The sequence below is a fragment of the Acomys minous genome, assembly GCF_964271855.1.
Source record: "Acomys minous genome assembly, chromosome: 16".
Taxonomy (NCBI): domain Eukaryota; kingdom Metazoa; phylum Chordata; class Mammalia; order Rodentia; family Muridae; genus Acomys; species Acomys minous.
In genome coordinates this window covers 79,619,649-79,631,754 of record NC_140498.1, presented here as the reverse complement: position 1 = coordinate 79,631,754, position 12,106 = coordinate 79,619,649, and the positions used below count along the sequence as shown (strand labels likewise).

General features: G+C 44.6%; 1 protein-coding gene across 1 annotated transcript in view; it reads right to left on the bottom strand.

The window, feature by feature from the left end:
• Window positions 1–1,002: 1,002 nt before the first annotated feature.
• Window positions 1,003–12,106, bottom strand: part of LOC311587195 (uncharacterized protein) — a gene marked incomplete at its 5' end in the record, with an annotated part of 65,549 nt that continues 54,445 nt past the window's right edge. Inside the window, one exon of the mRNA XM_084763688.1 lies at window positions 1,003–1,659. Coding sequence (XP_084619814.1) covers window positions 1,441–1,659 — 219 coding nt within the window. The 3' untranslated portion in view covers window positions 1,003–1,440. The remainder of the gene's footprint in view (window positions 1,660–12,106) is intronic.

The window sequence follows — 12,106 nt, the reverse complement described above, 5'->3', positions numbered from 1 at the left end:
GTAGAACACAGGGAGACGTAGGGAAGGGTTGGGGGATAGACAGACCTGAAGGGGACAGGAGCTTCACAAGGAGAACAACAGAACCAACAAATCAGGGTGTAGGGGTGAGGGGGCTACAAAGACTGATACACCAACCAAGGGAAGTGGTGACAGGAGACTCGGGAGGTCAAAGTTATCCTTGACTACATAGTAAGTCTGAAGCCAGACTCTACTTCACAGGACTCTGTAGGCCAGGCTGGTCTCCAACCCAGAAATCTGCCTCCTGAGTGCTAGGATTAAAGGCATGCACTACCAGTGCTGGGCAAAAATGTTTTTAAAGAAAAAAAAAACAGTAAAAGAAAAACTGATGCTATAGTTGTCCAAGTTTTAAGCCTGTATCTTTGGGGCTTCTCTGTGTGTCATCTCCTATAGCAGAATGTCCCAGGGTTACATGCAGCTCTCATGCCATGCACTAACCATGCGCTGCTCTTCCTCTTTCTCCCCATTACACCCTCTCAGGATGCTTTACTTTCCCAGAAGGAGATGAAAGAGAAAGAAGTGATTGATGGATCCCAGATAGCAGGCTGCCAGGTAAATTTACTTTCCTCTCCTCTAAAATGTTGCTGGTGTAGGGAGAAACTGCTCAGCCATTAAGAGCTCTTGTTTCTTGCAGAGGACCAGGGTTCAATTCCCAGCACCTACATGGCAGCTAATGTCTGTGACTTCAGTCCATAGGGATCCACAGGGGCCATCTTCTGGCCTCTATGGGCACTGCACACATATGGTGTACAGAGATACTTACTGACAAAATACTCATACACATAAAAACAAATTATTTTTTAAATCTATGGTAGCCAGGCACGGTGGTGCATGCCTATAATCGCAGCACTAGGGAGACAGAAGCAGGCAGATCTCTGAGTTCAAGGCCAGCCTGGTCTACAAAGCAAACTAAAATCCCACACTTGGGATTAAAACCAAAACAGATTTACATATCATAACAGAGTTTAAAAAGAAACCTAAACTTCCATTACTCATAGGCAGCATCAAAACTTTTGTGAATACGGTTTAGGCCAGATGAAAGAATGCTGGCCAGTTTTTTGTCTGTTGGTTTTGAGATTAGGTTTCCCCCTGTAGCCCTGACTGTCCTGAACTCCTCTGTAGAACCAGGCTGGCCTCAAACACACAGAGATCCACCTGCCTCTGCTTCCCAAGTGCTGAATTGAAGGCATTTGCAGCTGCCACCACCACCAAGCTGACTGTCAGCCAGTTTTGGAGACAGACATTTGTCTGCTGTTCTTTTCCCTCAGGTAAAAGACTGACTTTGTTGAGATTGACTTTTTGCTTTTTCTTTTCTGAGACACAAGGTCTCACTACACTTCCTAGCCTGGCCTCGAACTCATGGAAACCCTTGTGCCTCCCGAGTGCTGGGACGATGGGTAATGAATGAGCCAGTGTACCTGATTAGGAGGTGGTCCCAGAAATGACTTTCGTTCCCTCTAAACATGCATGACTTACATTTTCCCCGTGACAGGGCACCAGCTCTATAAGCCGGAAGTGATCACACAGTTGGAACAGGAGGGGCAGTGGACACCAGAAAGCAGCAGCCGGCTGGACAGTGTGACAGGTGAGCAGCAGGACCGATGGGAACAGGTCCTTTTCAAGTGTTCTGTAGTCTGTGCGCTGTGGGATGGAGAGGACATGTCAACACCCAGCTTTCCATTCACATCGCATCGTTTATGCAAAGTGGAAATGGCTGCCTTTCCCCCGATTGAATAGAAACTATACATTTATTATGAAAAATAATCTGGATGTGAAAGTTGGAACTTCTATAAACAGTTATAGAGCGCCCCCTAGTGTTTTCTCTGTATTTTCTTCATATATACTTTCAGTAATTTTTTTCCATTTTATATTACCTGTGTGGGTTTTGCCCTGCATTTGTCTATGCACCAAGTATGTGTTATGGCCCAGGAGGCCAGAAGAGGGCATCGGATGCTCTGGGCCTGGAGTTACAGTTGTGAGCCGCCCTGTAGAAGCTGGGAGTTGAACCCGAGACTCCATTTTGCTTTCTTTTTCTTTTTCCTCTTACTATCTAGCTCTTTATACTTACTGCCCAGAGCCTCATTTCGGATCCCCTTGCTTCCCTTAGTGAGCCCATCCCTACACTTTCTGTGCTGCCCAAGGTGTTTCCCTGGCATGTTACTAATGTGCTTCCCCTCAAAGCCAGCGGCTGACGTCAGTCCTGTGCTGTTGGACCAGACAATGTGGGAGTCACAATCTTGAAGTCGCCTTCCACTTGTCTCTTCTCACTTGTCTCAGGTCGCTGTCCCCTCACTGTCTCCTCCCGCTCGTTTTCCTCTGGACTTAGTGTTCCGTTCTTACTCCTAAGTGGCGTTTCCATTCCATCTTCCTGTTTCACTGTGGTGGTGCACACCTGTGACCCCAGCCCTCAGGAGGCAGGGGAAGAAGAGTCAGGAGTTGGCACCAACCTTGGCTACACAGGGAGACCCTGTCTAAGAAGGGTGGAGGCCAAAGGGGCTGTGAGTGCACATGAAGATGTCTTAGGCTCATCAGGGCTTCCTGCCTGGAGAACTTGCTTAGCGCTACAGACTCTTTGAGTGAACAAAACACAGCTACACTTACGTTTCTTCCCGGGGCAGGAATGGTGCAGCGGTGTCTATGTCCACGCTTAGATTTATACTAGTTGAGCTGTAAGAAACACTCGGGATAATATATCCCAGCAAAGCACAGCCAGTGCAGCCCCTCCTGTCTCAGCAGCTTCTCCAGGCTCACCCACTGAAGCTAGTCTTTGGTTATTTGGGGCCTTGAACTTTTGGAGTGAGAGTCGACCCTAGCTTTCTCATATGTGAGCCATGTATCCTCTTGTACTTTAAGCACTGGGACATGTGTCAGAGTCATGAGGGTCATCCCGAGGAAGCTGGGTAGTTATGTAAGTGCTGTAACACATATGTCAGAGGCTAGGGGTGGTAGCACATGTCTGCAATTCTAGCACTCAGGAAGGTGACACAGGAGGGTCATCAGTTTTAAGGCCAGCCTGGGCTACACAGTGAGACTCTATCTCAAAGAAATAAAACAAATGAACAAACAAAAGTAAATGGAAATCAAAATGAAAATGTTTATCATACGTATAATTTATGCCTGTTTCAAATATGGATTTCAAATAAAATCAGGCAGGGTAACTTCTAAAGTATTAACCATGATTATTTTTAGGGGATGTGACTCTTTTTAAGATTTTGGTTTTGGGGGTTTGTTTTGTTTTGTTTTGTTTTTGGTTTTGGTTTTTTGAGACAGGGTTTCTCTGTGTAGCCTTGGCTGTCCTGGACTCACTTTGTAGACCAGGCTGGCCTCAAACTCCCAGTGACCTGCCTGCCTCTGCCTCCCGAGTGCTGGGATTAAAGGCGTGCACCACCACTGCCTGGCTAAGACTTTGTTTTTACTTGTATTTATTGTATGTGTATGATTGCATTCATGTATGTCAGTGCATCATATGTATGCAGTACCTGTGGGGGCCTTAAGAGGGTGTTAGATCCCCTGAGACAGGAATTACAATTGGTTGTGAGTCACCATGTGGGTGCTGGGATGGAAGCCAGGTCCTCTGCAAGAGCATCCAGTGCTCTTAACTGCTGAGCCATCTCTCCAGTCCCAAGGACTCTTTTCCTTCATGAATTTCTACATTTATTTTAGTCTCGCTCTATGTAGTACTTATATCCTTTTAAACAAAAAATAAAAATTGGAAAAAGTAGTTTAAAAAAAAACACAAGTTGATATTACAATAGGATACTCTGCAAATAAGCTTTATAGGGCCTGGACCAAGATGTGCCTTCTCAAAGCACAGATTCTGACGTTTCTTTTTCTTTCATCCATTTGTTTACAAGTGTGACTACTTCTGGATGGCCACTTTGTTGCTATGACTACTACGTATGTTTTCAGTGACCCATGCTCACTGTTTCCTGTCTTCCTCTTTGTTATATGTCCATATTTTAGAAGTTCATTAAATCACCATGAGGGTTATCTGGTAATTCTCTAGGTGATGGTTTTGTATGTTCTGAATCCCTTTTAGACAGGGTGGACAGACCTGAAATGGAAAAGTCATCGCTTAAGCAGAGCCCACCCGATGGACATCAGCCCCGTGAGGTTATAGTGGAAAGACCAACAGGGGCCACTGTCTCCTGCTCCATCTTAGGAGGACTCTGCGGTATTGAGCACCAGTCAGCACTGAACAAAGAAAAGCAGCAGAAGCATTTGGAACGGGTTTCTTTCACCCACCAAGAAGTTACACAGAGAATCATGGAGTGCACAGTTTGAGGGAAACTGTAATCTGAACTTAAACCCTATACATCAGCAAATCCCTCCCATTAAAAAGTGTCTCTGCTCTGACACACAAGGAAATTCCATCAGACAGCATTCAGATTGGATTTATTATCAGGTAAACTATGCAAGAGAGAGTCCTTGTGACTGAACCGGGTGTGGGAAGATCTTCAGTCAGAATGCTCTTCCTACTAATTGTATTCTTCTGGGAGACAGACAAGGTGAACGTAGAGCGACCTTCAACCAAAATTCAGCTCCTAACCAACCTCAGATAGTCCTCACAGGAAAAAAACCCTACAAGTGTGATGAATGTGGGAGGAGATTCAGGAAGAGAACACATCTCATTGAACATCAGAGAATCCACACAGGGGAAAAACCTTTCATGTGAGATGAATGTGGGAAAGCCTTCCGGTTGCATGCTTCCTTTAAGCTGCACCTGAGAACCCACACAGGAGAGAAGCCCCACAAATGTCACCACTGTGGTAAAGCTTTTAGCCGCATCACAGCCCTCACTGAGCATCGCAGACTTCACACCAGGGAGAGACCTTATGAATGTAGTTTTTGTGGGAAAGCCTTCAGCCAGAGATCACATCTTAATCAGCACAAAAGGACACATACAGGAGAGAAGCCCTGTAAGTGTCATGAATGTGGGAAAGCCTTCAGCCAGAGAGCACACCTTAACCAGCATAGGAACATCCACAGCCGTGAGAAATTATGCTACTATAAATGTGACAGAACCTCAAACTGAAGTTCTTCCCTTAGTGGCTCATAACTCAGGGGAAAACAAGAACTTATAGAAATGGGAAGTTTTACAATTCATTCTTTCCATTCAGGATCAAATTATTCATAGTGGAAAGAAAGCTTGCCTACCAGTGAGCTTTTACTGCACAGAGACAAAATTCATAACTGAATTTAGTACCTTATAACACTCCCAAGAAGACTTATAAATAGTGAACATTATTAATTTTACAAACAGAAATATATTGGCTGTGTTTTGATTCCAGTGTAACACCTAAATAAGGTGGGAGTATGATGACATTGCCTGTAATTCTGTTGTTGGTGTTAAAAAGATGAATTATTCTTTCTATATTCATCAATGCAGCAAATTATTAAGGCAGTAGTTTTCTTTAAACAGATAGTTCCCCAATGACTGACACAGAGAGACTATGATTTGTTTTTAAGCTATAAGCACTATGTGTTAATTCACAAGCTGATCTGCTAGCCTGCCCCTAGGTTGCTTAGCAACCTCTGACATCATCACCTGCTGCTGCTGCTGCCCAGAATAAAAAGGATCAACCTTCTACCTTGTCTCTCTCTTGCACTCCACTCTTACCTCTTTCTCTTGCACTGTCACTTCCTCTGCTCCCCATCTCTGCGTCCCTAAGGGCCCCCCCTTCCCCCTTATCTCTACCTCTCACTGTCTCTGTGTGTCTCTCTTTACCTTCATAGACCACTCAGGCCCTAACTCCTCTCCCCTTTCCCTCCCCCAAATAAATCTCTCCATAACATATTTGTTGCCTGGCATCTCATTCTTTTTCATATATTTTTTATTATAATTCATTTACATTGCTTTTATATTGTAATCCCCTTGTTATCTTCCTATTCCCGCCCTCCCTCCCTCTCCTGCCCTATTCCCCTCCCCTAGACCTCTCACCAGTAGGGTCCTCCTCCCCCACCATCTCACCACAGCCTATCAGGTCTCATCAGGATAGCCTGCATCCCCTTCCTCTGTGTGCCCACCGGGCCTCTCCTCCAAGGGGCAGTGGTCAAATCACAGGCACCAGAGTTCATGTCAGAGGCAGTCCCCTGCCTCTCCTCTCCCCTTTTCCATGTCGAGAATGAGCTGTGGGGGTCTCATTCTTAATAATATTTGGTGCCGAAACCCAGGAAGGGCTCTTCCGGTACTGTCTAGGCATGCTGGGACTCCTACCCACCACGTTGCCTGCTTCAATTTGCCCTCTGTTCCACTGATTGCTAACCACCACTCCATCTGTAGGGGCAAAATTAATGCCACATCCTATATGTAATGTATATTCAACAATTAATGCAGTGGCCTGTGAGACGTTGTCCTCCAGGTGTTTTCACTACTTCCTGCGTTCCAGGAAAGACCACGCAGTCATAAACTAGACCTGCCACTGGAGCGATTAGATACAATTAACGCCCAATGATCCTTTGAGATAAAACAACTTTCCCTGGAGATTCCACCTCCTGGACCCAATCTGCCTGAAGGTCGCCATTCCTGAGACTCATGACCCCCGCTTATGGTTTTTTTCCTTACTTCCCTGTGACCCCCCAATCCCTAATTACAGTTTTTTTCTTACAAACCTATTACCCTTGAAACTCCGTTATCCTATCCTGCTCTGTCAGGAAGGATTGTGATCCAAAGCTCTGAGCCCGTAATACAGGACCCTGTGTATATTGCATCGGTATCTGAGTCCTGGTGGTCTTGGGGGGGGGGCGGAATCTTGAGATCTGGGTAACCTCGGCATAACACATGCAACACCAACTGATTGGTTGGTAGGTTTCCCCTTCCTGGTTAGCATACACGGCAAAGGCGGGCTATTTCCCCTGACACCTACCTGGGTGAGACTTCCTGCTCCTACCTGCATGGTTTTCTTTCCCTTTCTGGAATGTAAAAAATCCTGGTACCAGTTAAAATCATGCCACTTGGGTGTCCGCCCTGGCCACTGGCAAACCGTGCGACAACAAGTTTGGCCAGCTTGTGCCAACACATTTCTAGTCCCCCAAGCCCTCTGGGGCGCCATTTGGCTCAGGTTTGCTACTGATCTGTTTCTCTCCTCACCCACTCAAGGGAACAAAGTTCCCAGCTCAGACCTCGAAGCTTTTTGGAGGCACGTAGCTTCTAAATTATCTCATTACACCGCACAAGTGATCAGGGGGAACATAAAAAATCTTTCCTTTCCTATGCTATTTTCTTGATCCAAAACTCGGTTTTATGCAGCCTGATCACTGCTCTCGCCGCCAGCCACGGACAATGGCAGGAATTTGACCGCTCCCAAACAGGCAGCCCACTGCCTCAGGGCCCCACCTGTGCTGCCTCAGCAACCACTGCACCCACCCCATGCTTCTGCCACTTTTACAGGTGTGCCTGGACCATTTGTTAAATTTGATTCTAAATTCTTCTTAAGAGACTCTCCCATGTGGATCTGGCTCCAGCTTTCCTCCACTCCTCCACTTCCCGTGAAAGGCCTGAAAAGCAAGGCCAAGCTGACCCCTGCCCTAGTTCCAAGAAACCACCACCTGCAGCCTTAGGAAAAACACCCCTTGCGGAAAGCCCTCACTTGGCCTGCTCTCTGACCCCCAGTTAACCCGGCCGAGCCAATCATCCTGCTCACATACCTCAGATACAGCAGCCCAACCAATCAGTTTAAAGGTCAGGTCCTCCCCCTGGCTTGCTGTTTTAGCCTTTATAAGCAGTCTGTAAGAGCTACTCTGGGTCCTTTGCCTCCCGAGTGCTGAGAGACCCTGACACATCAACGATTGGGACTTCTGGTGTGTCAGTAATAAATCTTACCTATACATCTCAGCTGGTGTGACTTGAGTGGTTTCTCGTGGCGACCCCCTTACCAAATTGGACTCCCAGGGTCCAACATCCGCAGCTGCCCTCTGCACCTGAGGCTCCAGGTCCTGCCTACCCCACACCCATTTGTGGTCTTGGTGGGCGCAGATGAGGACCGCAGCAGCTCTGGCTGTGGCTCTGGCAGCAGTGGATGGGTGCCATGGTGACCCCAGCGTCCCTTTCAAAACTGCCCCCTGCTAGCTGTTTACAACATGTGGCCATGTTGCAACAAGTTGATTTGGGGATAAAGGGGTGGAGCCATAGCTTCATCACCATCCTAACTGAGAGAAATCACATGACTAACCAACATCTTTGTTGTGGGAAAGTTGTGGCTATGCCACCATCTTTTTTGAGTCTTGCCAGCCCTGTTCAAATCCTTGCTGGACTCCAAATGCAATTTCTGTCTCTTAAGCTTCTGCTGTTCAGTCTGTAACAGTTAATTAGAGATTAAGCTTACGTAGTCTCTGGTTTTATGTTTTCAAGGTTACACTTTAGGACAGTTAACTAAAAAACAGTAAGTCTTATTTTAAATTGATATGGATTTTTATATAAATTGAAAATTATATTTTTACAACATTATACACACACACACAATTCAACCCTGATTCAAAATGTTTTTATATAATGGAAAATTTTCAAGGTTATAAAGGTCTAGGCAGATAAACAAGCTAATTTAAATGTATGTCTAACTACCTATGTCTTCACTAGTGCTTAGGTGCATGGATGAAATGCTGCTCTTGGGCTGGAGAGATGGCTCAGAGGTTAAGAGCACTGACTGCTCTTCCAGAGGTCCTGAGTTCAATTCCCAGCAACCACATGGTGACTCATAACCATCTATAATGTGATCTAATGCCCTCTTCTGGCCTGCAGGTGTACATGCAGGCAGAGCGCTGTATACATAATAATAAATAAATAAAAATCTTTTAAAAAGAAAGAAAGAAATGCTGTTCTCTCACCACCAGCTGCTCTGGGTGCACCTGTAGGCTTCCTGACCAATGGGCTTGATATAACAAATTCAAATGCAATTTAAAAACTGTTCTACAATGCTCTATTATATTGCCAGCCATGGAAATAGTATTTATTAATTCTAAATACATTCATTTGTTTACAATGTTGCAACTTGGTTAACATGCCTCACCTTCATTCTAAAATGGTTAATAATAGCTGCCTTAGAAATATGTTTAGCCTTACTTTCTAAATATGATAATATTATTAATCTATTGATATAGCCTTAGACTTTTATAAAGTATGAACTTGTTATAAACTAAATAATACAGAAAATTGTTGTGCTCTCTCTTCATGGACTATGTTTATGGTTTTGTTTTGTTTTTTGTTTGTTTGTTTGTTTGTTTTGGGACAGAGTTTTTCTGTGTAGCCTTGGCTGTCCTAGACTCACTTTGAAGACCAGGCTGTACTCAAACTCACAGCAATCCGCTTGCCTCTGCCTCCCGAGTGCTGGGATTAAAGGTGTGAACCACCACCGCCCAACCTATGTTTATGTTTTTTAAGGCTCCAACTTAACATGGATAAAACCTAAGGTCTTAGTCTTTAATGATTAAGATAAGCTATAGACCTTTTATTGATTACAGGAGATTAAGCTTTATTTAATATTTAGATCTATTTAAAATACACATGGTCCTCACCTACAAAAGATCATAGGATTCTACTTTATGTTTACAAGGTATAGTTTAGATCAGATAACTAGAGACAAAGAATACTTAACTCGGATATGCTAACCCTCAAGCTTGTCAGAGATCTGCTGAATATGGCATTTAACATGTGTAGCTTTATTATGATAAACAGAGACTTCCAAATCCTAGCAGTAGTTCCCCAAGGTCTCCGAGAAGATTTGGGCACAACGGGGAATGACATCAACCCTGGATTGTGGTATACTAACCACTGGTCAACACTGCCCCCAACACCTAGCCCTCTGCTAGGGCCCAGCCTGAACAGTGGGAAAAAAGTGGACACCTGGAGAGTTATTGTGAGGTCAGACTCTCCCATGTTCTTCCACAGAAAGAGCCTCCCTTCCTCTGTGCCCGATGAACAGACTGTCTGCCTGTGTTGTCATGGAGACCTGGGACAACTGTTTAAGTGCTGGGATATGACTGACTAGTCATTCTCATTTTAACGGATACATAAATTCACTTAGATTATAATTTATCCTTCTCGGGTCTCCGATCACATCGATGGCTAAGATAATGTTAGCTTGATATCTAAAGAACAAGACCCTCTAAGCTCCTTAGCCAAAACTAATCCACCATGTTACTTTATTGGTCAATTCATTAGATAGTTAAAACTACTAGGTACTAGATCTCTTATTTAAAAAGGCAAACAGGTTTGCCTTACTCACAGACCTCACGCTAAAGATAAACAGGCTTGGGCTGGAAAGATGGCTCAGAGGTTAAGAGCACCAGCTGTTCTTCCAGGGGTCCTGAGTTCAATTCCCAGCAACCACATGGTGGCTCATAGCCATCTATAATGAGATCTGGCGCCTTCTTCTGGCATGCAGGTGTACATGCAGGCAGAATGTTGTATAAATAAATAAATCTTAAAAAACAAAAACAAAAACAAAAAAACACAAAAAGATAAGCAGGCTTCAGATGCTTTCCCAGTCCTCTTCACATGCAGGGGACCAGACCTTCAGCTTCACTCCCAGATCTGCTACTGTCAGGTTTAGACACAGTCTAACCAGACTCAAAAAGCAGGACTCAAATGCACCCTTTCATCATTCCTTTAGCTAAAAGACAGCAACTGCTCACAGCAATTTCACCTATGTCTCATGATAAATACTTAGATAAGGATACAGAAGTGTAAGTTTAAAAAAAAAAAAAAGAAGAAGGCGGCGTTTTAAGGTTGGTAAACGCTAGTTATGGATGTTAGAGGGTCTAAAAGATGATTTAGGTACCCAAAATAGATTTTTTAAAAAATGCTTCAGATTTCTTCCTGTTGCTATGCTGTTGCTGTATTAATTGTTCAGAGCTTTGACATCAATCACTGGAGCTCTGATTTATTAATCTAACTCCGGTTTAAAAAAAAATTCCACCGCCAGGAAGTGGTGGTGCACACCTTTAATCCCAGCACTTGGGAGGCAGAGGCAGAGTTCTAGGCCAGCCTGGTCTACAGAGGGAGTTCCAAGACAGCCAGAGCCTTTACACAAAGAAACCCTGTTTGAAAAAACCAAAAAAAAAAAAAAAATCCACTATACCATCCACTGTCATAGTTCCAAGGTCGATATTTTAAATTTCCTTTGGTCTGTCTTTAAGTATATACGTAAAATGTTTCTTATTGTGACACACACACATGCACACACACACAATCTTCTAAAAAGAAGGACTATTTTATGGTATGTAATCATGCTGAAAATTAAGACCCAAGTGAGCTTTTGCCCCTTCTACTTCATAGAAGATCTCTGCCTTCCCTGACCTCACCTTAAAGAGTATTTATGCCGTTAACAAGTGAAGTGTGTATTTCGCAGCAAACTGCAAACAATAGTGATGCTAACATGTCTAAAATGTATCTCCCTTTGTAAACTTAAAAGGATTCTTGTAAGCTACAGGCAATCGACCTCTCAGGTCAAATGGACTCCAGTTAAGTCCTGTCAACCAGCAGTCTAAGTTTCCCACTTCCTGCCTGTCTCAGAGGGTGGGATTCCTTCCCCTTTCCTGGTTGCCAGCTTTCTGCACCCAACACTGACTGATTGGTGAGTCCCCCCACACACACACTTCCTAACCTTGCTCTTGGGACACCTTAATGGGTCACTGCCTGCACTCTCCTCTTGGGGATAGTCCATTTGCTGTCCCTACAGGCTCCCCTCTGGAATGCCTTCTGGAGAATTTCAAATCCCTACGTCCGCATCCAAAAATGAGACCTTTTAAATTACTGCCAGCAATGAGGTAAATGGAAGGGGGCTTTCTATGTTCAAGCCTTTTCTCTGCCTGCTCCCCCAAAGGTTTCCAATTTCCATCTAAGGGAATTTCCTCCCTAACCTACTGAACTTTGTCTTCTGCCCATATATATGTTCCAGCATCCTGCTGGATTTCCTACATCCAAGACAGCACGAAAGCAGCTACCCATGGGGGCTCCAGCCCAGCCTCAAAGGTTGTGCCAGCTGGACCTGCGTTGTCCCTCCTAGCCACAGATGTTCTCAGACCCTGGACAACGAATACGACAGCCTGTTCTTCCCAGGCTTGGTCAACGTTTCAGCCTTTTGGCCCCCTA